The sequence below is a fragment of the Abrus precatorius genome, unplaced genomic scaffold (assembly GCF_003935025.1).
Source record: "Abrus precatorius isolate BTA unplaced genomic scaffold, Abrus_2018 Scaffold5, whole genome shotgun sequence".
Classification (NCBI taxonomy): domain Eukaryota; kingdom Viridiplantae; phylum Streptophyta; class Magnoliopsida; order Fabales; family Fabaceae; genus Abrus; species Abrus precatorius.
In genome coordinates, this window is record NW_020874395.1 from 9,377,715 (window position 1) to 9,392,678 (window position 14,964).

Genomic DNA, 14,964 nt, shown 5'->3' on the forward strand with positions numbered 1-14,964 from the left:
CTCTCAACACAAGACCACATCATGGAATCATAAAATCTAATTAATATGAATTTCTTTGATCAAAGAGCTAATTTGGTGAGGCATGCTGTGTGTGTATATGTATATATTCTACATAAGTCAGTCCACAACTTGGAACAGAAAAATAATGACTATTTAGTGAGAGAGAAAAGGAAAAATATATGGATAATATATGATGCGATAAGAAGATAATAAAAAATGAAAGTTAAAAAAACATGGGTGTATAAATATAATTAGTTTGGATTTGAAACAATTATACTCACGAGGATAATTATTTAAATTTGAAAGTTAAAAATAAAGCTAAATTTTCTATTTTTATATATTATTTTTTATTTATATTATGTGTATTTTTTCATAAGAATATATAGCATGACGTGACTAGCTTTATTTGGGGGATGAAGTTTTTTTATTTTTCATTTATAAGATTTGAATCCGACACCTTATTTAAATGAGTGATTTTAGGAATTATCTTAAATGATAATAATTTTTTATTTTTATAAGAGATAAAGAAATATTTTTTAACTTCGTTACTTTTCTCATTAAATCACGTGCTTTCTCATGTAATAAATCTTTAATTTTTTATAATTGTAATTTTTTTTTCATTTTATTTTTTAAATCTTTTCTTTTCTAATTTAGTCCTATTAAAAATAATATAACATATATTATTATTAATAAAACATTTACTCTAGCAAAAAAAAATAGTATAACATTTACTCTTTTTTAAAGATAAATTTTTTGATTTAAAAAGTCATAAAATAAAATTTTAATTAGTTATTAAAAATATTTATGTAATGCTCAAGAAATTCAATAGTTATAGAGAATTTTGTTGTCACAATCAATTACAGTTATAGGAAAACTGATATAATAATGACACAAGTTTTTGTTGTTTATCTTCTTTGGTAGATGTTTGACTTGAGGGAAGAGAGAGAGTGCTATTATAGATAAAATACAGGAATCAATGTAATTAAAATATAATGGATTATGTCAATTCTAGAAGTATAATTAACAAGATTCTAGAATTAAAGTTTCAATAAGCTTGTAAATTATTCTTTTGAAAACCTAATTCTGGAAGCTTCTTGCTTTTGCAAATAAAACTTTATAAAAAGATTTTTAAACATGATTTTTCATCTAAACCTTAAGAAGATTAATGAAAAGGATTGATGAAAGAATTTGTCATTAACCTATATACAATTATTCTAACTTTAATAATTGATAGATAAAGAGAAAAAGATAATATTATTGTAATGAGATTATTTCAATTGTATGGATTAATTTAATTGCATAAGTTAAAACATAGATCATTGTTATATTACTTAACTTTAAAAGATTTAACTCTAAAATTAATAAGGATATTTATAAAAAAAACAAATTATAAAAATAAAAAAAGGTTGCAAATAAAAAAAAGGGTGCAAATAGTAACCTTCCATCAGAAGTTGCTGCATTTCTTCTTAGGGCAGAACTAAGCAGGTTGTAGCGAAAATTGAACCAAAAAAGAAAGAAAGAAAGAAAAGAAAACTAACAAAAAATAAAAATAAAAATAGACAGGTAATTTTGTTTTATACATTAATAGTTATGAGATAATATATTAATAATACTTTTTAATAAAAAAAATTTAGCGAGTATCCCAAGATACTAATATATGAGACCTAAACTAAAAGACAAAGCTGGCTTTAATGGCATGGTTAGATTATAATTTGCACACTGCAAACCTAATTTAATTTAAATACAATTTTGTTCACAAACTATATAATTATGATTATAAAATATATGTGAACTAAAATTTGAGTCTCAAATCATAATTTAGATAAAAAGAATTTTTTTATTATATAAAACCGTAATTCATAAATGATAATAACTAAAATTAAAACGTACTTTAAGTCATTTGGATTCTTCAGCAATAAGGACTTATTTTATTGTATATAAATTTAATTATCCATCCATATAAAGCTAGTTTTTATGTATGAGATGCATTTATTCGACTTTTGCCATTAAGGAGCATGCTTTTGCTCATGTGAATTATGTTGGACTTAATTTTTCATTTTGGTGGTTACCATCTATGCTTTTATTTAGATGGCTTCTTATCCAAACATTCCGAACCTCAAATTAATTTATTATTATATACAAGAAAGTTCTCTGGATAAGTAAAATAGAGTTAAAAAGATATATTTGTTTAGATGGATTAAAATAAAAGAGATAAAAATAAAAAAGATTAGAAATAAATAATTAACATGTATTAAAATTAATCATAAAATATCAAATATAAACAAAAAAAAAAAGTGTCTAGTACATTTCTCTAATCATTGGAGATGAAATACAAAATCATGGGTCTCACTGAAATTTTTAATTTCATCCCTCCATACCGTCCAATCAAATACATGAAATAATCCTATCCCTCAATTTTACTTCATCCCATTTTGGGTCCTCTCATTTTAGTACATAAAAATGCAACATAAGTTTTTTTCAGTGTAACTATAAATATTTTCAAAAACCTAAATGTGATTTGCAGTAAAATATGTATAAATAAACTAATCTTTTTTTTTCTTTGACACTTCAACAATTCTATTATATTTATTTTTATTGTCATTGTATAAAATTAATGAATAATTAATTTTTTTAATATTTATCCTTGTTAATTAATAAACTCTATCTATGGCCCCATAGCCAATCTCAAGCTCAAGTAAAGGAGAGTTACATTAAGGCTTCAACAATCTATGTAAAACTTGTAGAAATTTTTTATATGACTTGAGTACAATGCCAAATGAGCTAGAGTCATTGCATTGGTGCTCAAATGTGTATTAAATGAGTAAGGGTCCACAAATTTGACTAGATAAATATTAGTAAAGAAGTTGGTACAAAATGTGTTTAGGTTTGATTTATAGAATATTAGTACTTTGATAGGAAATTCATTGTAAGTTGTGGACACTATGATTCGTAAAAAGTTTAACATCAACCCTTCAAGAAACAAAATGGACTAAAAATAAGGTTAAAGAATTTGATATTTCAGCTTGCATACTTTGATATACAAGACTAGTAAACAGATAATTTGACAAGTTAATATTTCAAGTGTAACGGCCCAAATTTTGTAATATTAATTATTGATAATTATATAAATATGAATGTATATTCATGTGTGTATTTTTTTAGATATATGTTGTAAATATGTGTATATATATGTGCATGCATGACTAGTTGGGCTGAAAATGGGCTAAGTACCTAAAAGCAAGGGGTAATATTGGGCTGTTCTCGCTGTAGCGAGAGAACCCTAGGAGGAAGGACTAAAACTGTCACCTTCTCGCTGTAGCAAGAGAGCGACAGTTTGGGGTGCATTTCTGGGTACATTTTCGCTGTAGCGAGAGGGTCTCGTTGTAGCGAGATTCTGCAGAAACCAGAGTGCAGTTTTGTCTGATATTTTCGCTGCAGCGTGAGGGCATGTCGCTGCAGCGAGAAAATCTCGTTGTAGCGAGAGTGTCGCGACCAGAAAAGGATTTAAAAGGTGTTAGGGTTCGGGGAGAGTTATTTCTCCCTCTCCCTTTGATCCTCTTATACCCAAAGCCTTTTTTCACTGATTAATTGTCTCTAAAGTCGTTCGGGTGCTTGATTGAAGGTTGGATTTAAGTGGGGAACGCTTGGAGGACGAAATCCATGAAAGGGGAGCATGTCTTGGTGGATTTAGCGTGTGAAACGTCAATCCAAGGTAAGGGAGGACTCTACCCTACTCTTTGTATGTGATTTATCGTTAATTAGTTGATTATTTTGATGTGGCTGACTAGAGGATAGGAAATTGCTGTGAATATTATGTGTGTGGATGAGAAAAATGTGGTTGATGGAATTTTACTATATATTGCGGTGTGTGAACAAATGTGGGCCAAGTGTCGTATGATATAGTCGAATGTAGGCCATGTACTGTGTAATATAGATGAATGTTGGCTATGTGCCGTGTAATGTGAAATGAATGTGGGCCTAGTGCCGTGTATTTGAATGCAATGTGGGCTGTGTGTTGTGTATAAGCATGATTATTGCATGCGTGAATGGAATATGTGTGAATGGGTGTGTTAGCGCCATTATAATGTGTTGTAGATAGTTCAGCGATACACTAGGAGTGTAGGAGATGAGGACGGTAGAAATACCTTGGGGAAGAAGGGGTGGTGGTGACACCGACTGTGGAACGGGTGCATCACGGGCCACACACTTTCTTTCTAACTAGACCTCTGACCATTACATTTGCTGAGCGACCCGTGACTGTCCACATGGTATCCATAAGACGGGGGTAACCAGCGACTATTCATGGTGTAAATCTGTGATCACAATGCTACAGTGAGTGTGGCTGGTGTGCGTATGCATGGATTTGTGTTTTGTATTTATGGATGTGAAATACTGCCTGTAATTGTGTTTGTTTAATGTATTGGAAATGTTCTGGAGGTGAGACTTTACGTTGATTGTATGTTTTTGGGTAGTGTAGAGTACTCACCCTTACATTCATTTTTCAGGTAATCAAGACAATCAGTACCAGACTCAGTGAAGGGGTGGATGAAATTGCTAGAGGACTTAGGATATCATTTTGAAAACTATTGTATTTGAATAAGTCCTGTAGCAACTGTTTGATATGATTTGTAATCTTTTTTTTTTTATTTGAATGTTTGAAGAACTCGGATTGAAAATGAAAATTTTATTGTTTTAAAAATTTGTGAAATTCTTTATTTATTAAAATTAAATTTAAGGCGTTACACCAAGAATTAAGTGGTGGCTATTTAAAGGTGAAAAATATATGGACTTTTAGAGACAATTAATATAAGAGGGTAGTTAGGCGACACAAGGTAGTGCTAACATTATTTGGGACAATATGACTATGAAGGTTAGAAAAGTTGTAAAAAAAGGTTAAGGTGAATATAGAGGTTTTGGACCAACAGACAAGGAATCATGGTGGTGGAATGAAAAGTATGTAAAATAAGATTAGAGAGAAGATGTCTTTTAAGACTTTATATATATGTAATAATGCTAAAAATTGGATAAGGTATTGGAATGCAAGAAACAAGACAAAAAAAATTAGTGAGTGAAAATGAAGGGTTTTATCAAGATCTTGGGATAAAGTATTAGAAAAAGGAGGATTTATAAAATTGCCAAAAGTAAAGGAAGAAAATCTAGAGATTTGAATCAAGTTAGATGTATTAAGGATGAAGAAAGAAAAATTTTGGTTTCCAACCAAGAGAAGTACTATAGAAGGCTTTAGAAAAGAAAATGGTTCATGTAACATATTTAGGCTATCTAAGAGATGTATGAGGAGTAACTAAATGTGTGAGAGCTTCTAAAAGAGTATTTAAGAACTTCTAGTATTAAATGTGTTTGCAAATGACATATAAAAAATTATCTCTCAATACATGCTCTTTGCAGATTATATAGTATTGGTTGAAAATTTAAAAGAATAAGTTAATGTTAAACGTGAGTTACGAAGAGAAATTTTAAAAAAATCTAAGAGATTTTACTTGAGTAAAAATAATTAGAGTATATGCATTAGAGATGGCAAAATGAGCCAGTCCGCCCCAACCCACCCCGACCTATTAAAAGCCTGTCAAAAAATAGGCTAGGTTTTTTAGCTCGACCATTTAAGAATGGGCTGGTAGGCTAACGAGGCAACTTGCCAAAAACCAAAAAATGAAAAAAAAATAAAAATAATTGGTGGGCCATTTAATTAATGGGTCAATCCATCAAAAAGTAACTAAAAAAAAATTATAATAAATAATAATAAAATATTTAAAAAATATTTTTATATTACTAAAATTTAATATTAAATTATAAAATAATTATTTTTAAAATTTTAAAAATAAAAAATAGGCCTTATGGGCTAGCCCATTTTAGCTTGCATTTTGGCAGGCTAAAACAGGGCGAGTTAAACGGACTATTGAATCCAAATCACTCAGCCTACTCACCAAATTTAGTAGATTAAATGGGTTATCCTGTCAGGTTAAGCCCATTTTGACAACTCTATATGTATTGTAGGTTTAACAAAAATTAGAGATTATTATATCACAAGTTTTTAATTATAAGAACTTGAGATCGATTATACAAAATGATGAAGAAATTAAAGAATATGTTACTCACACAATATAAGGTGAGTAGTTAAAATAGAAAAAGACATCATGGATTATATGTGACTGTAAAGTACCTATCAAGTTAAAAAGAAAATTTGATTGTATTACAATACAACCAGCAAGTAGTGAATGTTGGACTTCAAAGGAATAACATGAGATAAAAGTGGGAGTCGTAAAAATGAGAATGTTAAGATAGATAAGTGAGTATATGAGATAGGACATGATACAAAATAATAATATAGGAGAAATATTGGTCCTATAGTGAAGAAAATATAATTAAAAATTGTCTAAAGTGATTTGTTATATGCAAAGAAGACCACGTCAAGACTCAAAAAAATGTTAAACGAAGTTATTAGAAGATATCTTTTGATTAACTAGATTTCTAAAAATTTAATTTTTGACTGAGTTTAATGGTATTGTGTGTGATTCATATAAGCTTCTAGGATAAAACTTGGTTGTTGTTGTATCCTTATTAATCATGTATTTGGCTGAAAAATGTATTTTCTTTCAAAATAATATTGTAAACGTGGAATTTAACAAGGAATTAGATAATAATTTTTATGCAAATTAAATTTCTAATTATTTTCTTAATTCTTATGCAAAACTTTAAACATCCAAGGAAAATAAAAGGGAAGGAAGGAGTATAAAGTGCATTTTTCTTTACAAATTTATATGGTTTTACACATTTTATGATCATCCTCTCAAATATGCAGCACATTAATGTCATAATACTCGATGAATTATATGGGACTAAAAGAAAAACATTTTAGGACAACGGAAGTAATATGAACTGGCCTTTTTGCTTTATTTAGATGGAGAAATGGGTGAAATATATGTAGGAGTTAAAAAGCAAACTCGAGATGCGTCTGAACTTCTCCATTGTTGAAGAGAACTTGAAGCTCTTCTGGAGGATCCTGATGCTGATGACACTGTTCTTGGATGTTGCAGTTTGATTCTGATACTGAAACAAGATATTGAATCATTAAATAAGATATAAACTTTATTAGTATCCAATGTGTTTATGAATTATGTGCACTGAAACTGTACTTACTTTTGATGGACATCAACATATTTATCAGTTTCATCCAATATGTCTTCCTTGAGTAATGAAAACAAATAATATATTAGCAAATCTTACAATACAAGAAATTAGAAAAGCAATGGTTGTGTAAACACATGCTGCTTATATTTAACATTAATAGTGAATATTGAATAAGTAATTTTCTTTTTAATTAGGAGAGTGAGTGACTATGATCTGTGAAAATTACAACAAAATTATCTTGTATTTTAGTGGAGGATATTATTTGGTTTCCACCAAATATAGCAATGTAATTGCTTAGATATAATTGTTTCCATTGAATTGAAAACAAAATTTCTGTAGTATCATAGTAACATTAACCTGAAGTAGCTCTTCCATAACATCTTCCATTGTTATTATCCCAATCACTTCCTCATCTGTTAGAAAAGACTCCAAATTCTCAAATGATGAACTTGCATCAGGTTTTTCTGATCTTCTTTGTGGTGGATCTGAGTCAGCATCTCGACTCATGACATTCTTCAGTGTTGCACTATAATATTCTGTTTCTTGAGAATGCCAATTTGATGCATCAGTTGAGATGCTAGTATAATCTCCTAGTTCATACAATGAGCGAAGTCCTGCAAAATCCAGAGTTACACCCTTAGATGCTTGCAAGAAGCTACTATCCCAAAAGCTTAAACAAATTCTCTTTAGGCTTAAAGGGCACTACCTTATGCTAACTTCAACTTTTAGAGTGAAAAGGGCAGTAAGGATTGAAATCTTCCTGACTTAGCCATAAATGTTTTAGAGAAATGCTAGTAATATATTCTTTGACACCCTCTTTCAAACAATCTTTATTATTGGCTAAAATTTATTAGAAATCAAAAAAATCATGTCGGTTCCATTCCATACCTAATTTAATATTCTCACCCATGCTTTTGTACTTTCTAATAAATTTTAGCCAATAATAAAGTGTGATAGAGAGTGTTTTCCTAGAACTCCTCAATGTTCTAATACTGTGCCATCCAAAAGCTAAAGCTATTAAGTAATGGCTCAAAAATGGTTTTTTATCTAACAAATTCTACACAACTATTGAACTCCTAAAGATTTTTTTTTTTGTGAAAAATGAAAAATGATGTGTGATATGCTCAAATCTAGCTTGGCTACTAACTTGATGGTATTGATTCTGAATGTGAACAATTTGTATAGGAACAAATCACCTGGCGTTTTGCCTTCTGTATCAGTTGCAGCAGTTTTGATGTTCTCTTCACACTTGAGGACAACAGCCATGTGGCTTTGACCCTTCTTGAATTGATTCAGTATATCATATAGTGGCCAATCTTCACCAACTCTAATAGCCAAAGAGGAACATCATAAGCTAAATACAGAATTACAGATTACTAATAAGATTAATCAATTAGTAGAACATATGATATGAGCAATGTGGTTGCTAAATAATTCTGTTGTTTCATTTTTTTGCCATCTTCACCTAACGATTGTCACCTAACGATTTTTGTTCCACTCAAAGCTACTCTATCAACAGGAAAAATAAGGGAAAAGATTCCATACCTAGGAACTCTCCTGATAGTCATATACTTAATTGGCATTTCATCTTCAGGACGACAGAAGATTAAATTCTTGACCTAAATCAAGGTCAAAACTGGCAGTTCTGTTATATATACCAAGAAGTAAGGTCTAATTATATAGTTCAGAAATTTTGAGCAAAGCCATCCTGTTTGGTCACTTGAGTACTTGACAAAAGTGAGTACTAAAATGGCTTCTCTAGTGGCATGTAAAAAACCATACATTATACACTGTTTTTTTATCATTAAATGACTGTTTATGTTGGATAATCCTTTTGTAGATCAGAAAAATTTGTTCAGATGTTTTAATAATAGAAGTTCCTCAGAGAAAGTGGTCCAAACAGAAGTACACACGGGTATATCAAACTGATTGATTACCAAGATAACACCAACAATCTTTGTTTGTTTTCCAGAGTAGATTGGTATACGGCTGTGACCTTTACTCATTATCAAGCCCATTGTTTGCCTATAAATAAGCAAATGAAGTTTAGAAAAGGTAACACTTAAAAACATGAGTGGTAGACATGCAGGACATACATATCAAGTTTGGAGTTTATGTCAAGAGAAAATGTTTCACTTATAGGTGTCATAGCATCTTTAGCAGTCTTCTGTGTTAAGTCCAAAGCTCCAGCAATTATTGTAGTTTCATGAAGTGACAACTCTCCACCTTTCCCTGCCTGACAATAGATTTGAGGATATCACAATATGTTAATAAAATTCCTAACCAGTAAAACAAGCTAACCTCATTGGCATGTAAATGGACCAAAGTCTTTAGTTCCGCTCGTCCTAAAAGCGCAGTATGCCCTTTGCCAAGCAGCCAATCCAACAGCTACCATAGCAGGATTTGCAACATATAAATCAAGAAAACAAAAAATTTTAAAAGCTAACATTTAGGCTAGGTGTCTATGGTTCATCCTGTTTATGTGCCATATTGTCTAACTACGCAATGGTCCTAATAATATAGATTACAAATTAAAAATCCTCATTTAGTCACATCCGAATTTTGATGCTCTGTAGCATGATATAGTAGCATTAATTTATGGCAATAGGTATGAGTGTAGTGATACAATATGGTTTCCTTAGCTAAGTTCATTGAAGATTCTAATTTTGTGCCTCTCATTCTATGATGTTCAGAAGTTTGGCCAGCCAAGGAACCTTTTAGAATGGGCATCATATTAGGGGTTGTTTAGAAGATCTTATGAAAATAACTTATAACTCCCATAAGCTTTTTTCACCTTATTTCAATAAGTTTCTCAATATAACTTATCAAATAAGCATTCTTAAATCCTAGGAAGTTTTATGGTCAAATTTATAGGATAAGTCCCCATATAAAAAGAGCTTATTGAATAAGAACTAAATTAAGCTATGTTCCCAAGCGCATCCTTAGTCAATAAGATATTGTCAAGTGAGTAATGCAACTTGAGTAACTTCTTATTTCAATAAAGATAGGATTACCTTACTAAGTGGATATGCAATTGGGAAGAAAATCAGCATGAGAACTCGAACAAAAGGGGACATTTTTGCTCCAACACTTAAACCATATTGAGAACACAAGGCTTGAGGGATAATCTGAGATCAAAGTCTTAGATGGGAAATTAAATAAAGGACACAAATATATGTATGATGTACTTAAATATTATATATGTATGATTTACTTAAATATATACACGAATGCATACAAATAAATATGGTAAAATTCATTTTGCTACAGAAATTTCACCTCTGCAATGATACCCAAAAGTGTGGCTGATATTAAGACAGAAAGCCACTGTGGGAACATTTTCTCCATAAAAACAGAAACCCCCTTGAATAACACAAATTTTATAATCAGCACTGTTCAACATGAGCATGAAAAAAATGTATGTATACAGGCTATGGGAACTTAAAAGGGCATATCCTTTTACTCAGTATGTGATTAAATGAATAAAGTAACATACCCTTAAGCATTTTAGATCAATCATACCAAAGGTATACTTGGATTTGGGGTAATATATGGTAATGCAAATAAAATTCAAGTCTTCATTTAGTATATAGAAATTTACTTTGAATCAGATGAAAGGCCTTGAAATGATCTGGGTAACTTACCTCCAATGCAATTGATTTAGCTATGAGGAGGGTGCATAAAAGAAAATGCTCATGCTTAACAATGGACATAATCTTCGCTGCAGATAAAAAAAATGTTTTCACTACTTGATAAGATGGAGGAGTAAAGAGTTTAGAGTTTCATCCCCCAAATTTCATCTTCTATAATAGTCTCTAGCTAAGTGTAACTTTTGTGTTTTTGGTTAGTTATTTGCCCAATTTGAAGGTTATTAGACACCATGAAATTTGATTGTACTAGTCAATGTTAGTTTGTATTGTACTTGCAATGTCTAAGCTGAAAATAAGAACCAACTCAACTTTTTCCTCAAATACTGAGTGATCCATTTGTATTATTTATGAGGTTTCACATTTTCATAATTTTTTTTTCATGTTTATGAGGTTATATATATTATTTGGGATTTAACTCCCTTAAAATAAGTGGATGTGTAAATTAATATCCACTGTTGATTCAAATTAAACTATCTTATATACTTAATAATTTTTTGGCAACAACTTCCAAAAAAGTTCAAAAATAGAAGCTCTTGAAATTAGCTCCCTAATAGCTCTTTCAATAACTTCTGCAAAAGTTCCAAACATCACTTTTGAATTATAAAAGTACTCATTCAAGTAGAGAAGTTCTTATAAGCACACCTTACTTTTCACTTTACAAATTTCTCTGAACATATCATCTTATAATAGACTTCTAATTTTTAACTAAAATTGTATGCCCTACCTATACTGTACATCATAGCTAATTCACTCCTCTTTTTTTTTTTTTTTTTCTTGGGACTCAAGGTACTCTTAAATGAAGAAAATTACACTAAACAAAAAGCAATCACCTACCTGCATTTTTCTGGGTTTGAGGTTGTCCAGCTTTAACAAGAACCTCAAGATCAACTTGGCTAAAGGACAAGAGTCCTAGAGCAAGACCTGATGTGATAGCAGCAAATAACAGAGAAGCCCAACAAATGATTAGTGAAATCCAAAAGTGAGTTCCACAACAAGGTGCCTTTTCCTCAAGGTATAGATTCATCTTTTCTTTGAATGGGGGGCAGTAGGAGAAGCATAAGAAAATATCAATGACAAGAATTGCAACATGGCATGTAACAAAGCAAATCCCAAGTGTATAACTCTCAGCAAGATGCCTGCATACTTAAATATACAAATGGGGGTACCCCAGCATTAGGATCAAAGGTCCCAAATCATAAATTCCTGACTCTTGGGAGATTTCTAAGAGGCAGAGTTAAGCAATTGACAGAACAGAATTAATTTGAAAGGTGTACATAATTTTAAAAATAAACTGACAAAGATTTCTAAAGGATATTCAATTTTTTAAATAAATTTGACACTTAAATGTGCTGTCCAAATATAATTGAGAAAAGTGATGTTTATATAGCCTTCAATTTGCGTTACATGGTCTAATAATTAAATTTCAAAAATTACAATATTTTTAAAAAAAATTTAAAGTGTCTATTTTAATTATTTTATTTAATTTTTCATTACTTGTTAACCACTATTGTCTTTTTTTTAAGGTTTCAGAAAATAAAAAGAAAAATGTGATAGAGAAAACGAATTGAATATTTTTTATATATGATTTGTTGGTCGGCTTGAAGAAAACCCAACAAAATTTATTTTAAAAATAAATTAACGAGTCAAATTACCTTTTGACAAAAAAATTTATTTTAAATTAAAAAAAATTTAAATTTTTTTAAAAAATTAACAAAAATGAACAAGTGATTTTCTTATAATAAGCTGAATCCGGCACTCAAAAAATTAGTGATGTGAGAACTCTTGATTCTTTTGTACGAGTATTTGTGAAGGAACACACCAAATATGTTAGAAAAGGAATATTGTTCAATGCTTCTGCTTGGGCTGTGAGATTGTCATTACATTCAAACTGTTTGTTTGATTTAAAAAATATTGTTAGGACATAGTCCTTTGTGATCTAAGGATCAAATAAATAAATATTATGTATGTTATTTAACCATCTTTTCTTAGTTTCTAATATTTTGTTTCCATTTTTTTCCCCTTTAAATAGTTTTTATTTTGAGTTTAATTTTAATGAGCTGTTAGTATAAAGATTTTTACCCAGTTAATTAATTAAAATAAATTTTAGATGTATTTTTTTATATTAATTATTATAAAAATTAATGATTCCTGTTATCATAGTAATTCATAAATAGATAACAATGTCAAAAGTTTTTGCAGTATATTTAATTTTTTTTAATATATTTTTAGTTTGTGTCTCTTGAACTAGGCAGTTATACTTAAATTAAGTAAAACTCTTTGTTTAAAGAAAGAAAGTTTTTTCCTTTAAAATAACATTTTTATTAAATCAGTGCTTAAGACAATTTTTGAAAACTTCACTCTTATGAAATACGATTGGATTCTATTTTTATATTTTCTTGTGTACTTTTTATGGTCCATATAACTACTTAATTGTAATATATTATGTATTTAATTATGTCATGTTAGTAATATTTTAATATAATATAATTAAATATATATTATGTCATCGAAAGACCGTTTTGTTATGTCAAGGAGAAAACTATTTTAACATGAGTCAGTGAAATAAAAATGCACGAAAGAGGAGAGAAAAAAAAGAAGATAATCAATAAAGTAAAAATATTTAATATTTAAATAAGTTGAAATAAGTGATAGTTTTTTTTAGATCAAATAAAAAATAAAAAAAATAATTGAGTTATACTAAAAATATTTATAAAGATTAAAATTAACCTAAAATTTTATTGTGACGCTTTTAATAAAAAATTATTTTTTACAATTTTTATATTATTTTAACATTAAAAAATATATATATGCACATACATTCCTTCATCTCATATTTTTTGGCCCTAAGTTCAGAGTAGAAAAAAAAAATGGTCCTGACCAATAAACAAGCAACACGTATCTATTTTAAGACGTGTTCAAATTTGAGTGGCTGAAACCACGTAGTCTCGGATCACACGATAATTTCTCGAGAGCAGAGGCTTCGCTTCTCCCCTGTTATTTAAATTTAAGAAAATGCTATGTTTTTTTTTCTCCTCTCAAATTTCACAGCATCGAAATAGAGCATAAGGATGATAAAGATTATTTTAAAAAATTAAAAGACTAAAATAAAATAAAGTTACATTTATAAAAATTACATATATATTTTATCCAATTGAAAATAACTAAACAAAATAATGTGAAATTACGTTCAATTTCATTAATTCATTTTTCATTATAATTAACTATAACACTGTCGACGGCTTGAATGGTTGACTGAGTTTTTACCTGGACTTGATCGATTCCAATAAAATGGAAATTAAAGTATATGTAATGAATATGTTGCAAATATTTCTCACAGAAAGTATCAAATATTTCAATCCAACTTGAGTCATATTTATCGAATATTACTCCCTCTAATTGAAAAGTTTCGATACCCTCTCTTACACATAGAACAATTATAACTATTAAATAGGCAGTGAGATTAACAATTTAATTAAAAAATATTAATATTATTTATATTTTAAAATAATGAAAAAATTATAACTGTTAATCTAAAAATAATATAGAATATCCTCTTAAATTTATGTACCATAGCAAGCACTAAATAAAAATTAGGTCCTCTGTTAAACTCTATTTTTCATTTAAATCTTATATAAAATTTTTTGATATCTATACAAAAAAATATAAAATAAATTAATGATTCAGTCTTTATTTTTTGCATGAGTCATATAATTAGTTGATTTTTTTAGCTGAATAAATTATTTTTAAAATTCAGTTCATATTTGACATATGTTTGTTTAATTTTACGTGAATCTGTTTGGGTCTTTACATGAAAATAAAAATAAAAATTTGGCATTTTATTTTGAATTATCACAATAAATGAACATGAGCCACACAGTAAAATCAAGATAACTATGCCATAATAACTTTGATCTTGATTGCGATGTGAGTAAAGTTATGATCGAACACCTATGTATTAAAATGATGCTAACAATAATACTAGCTGTGTGTTGGTTCCTCCCTGTAACTTTTGTGAGAACCGAGAGGTCTCATAGAAATAAATTAACAAAGTGACAAATGTAATCAAAGTACTATAATTACAATTTTTCCAAATCTAATTTGCTTTTCCACCTTATTCGTTCATTGGCCATAATATTATGATTACGCTCATTCATCTTTCAGTTGGCTT

The 14,964-nt window shown here is 29.2% G+C and overlaps 1 protein-coding gene across 1 annotated transcript; it reads right to left on the minus strand.

Moving 5' to 3' along the window:
- Positions 1-6,908: 6,908 nt before the first annotated feature.
- LOC113866624 (DUF21 domain-containing protein At2g14520-like) lies at positions 6,909-11,820 on the minus strand. The gene is made up of 12 exons (XM_027501441.1): positions 11,631-11,820; positions 10,791-10,867; positions 10,426-10,509; positions 10,161-10,274; positions 9,448-9,534; positions 9,243-9,382; positions 9,084-9,171; positions 8,692-8,765; positions 8,343-8,473; positions 7,504-7,736; positions 7,156-7,202; positions 6,909-7,065 (listed from the first exon to the last, which is right to left on the minus strand). The coding sequence occupies exons 1-12, from the start codon at positions 11,818-11,820 to the stop codon at positions 6,909-6,911; spliced, it is 1,422 nt and encodes a 473-aa protein (XP_027357242.1).
- Positions 11,821-14,964: the final 3,144 nt, after the last annotated feature.

Bases quoted from the DNA above. Each gene is read 5' to 3' on its own strand.
- LOC113866624 (XM_027501441.1), bottom strand. From the start codon at position 11,820: ATGAATCTATACCTTGAGGAAAAGGCACCTTGTTGTGGAACTCACTTT. The intron at 10,868-11,630 runs GTAGGTGATTGC...TTTTATCTGCAG, and splicing joins TCAAACCCAGAAAAATGCAG to CGAAGATTATGTCCATTGTT. The intron at 7,203-7,503 runs GTTAATGTTACT...TCATTACTCAAG, and splicing joins TTATGGAAGAGCTACTTCAG to GAAGACATATTGGATGAAAC.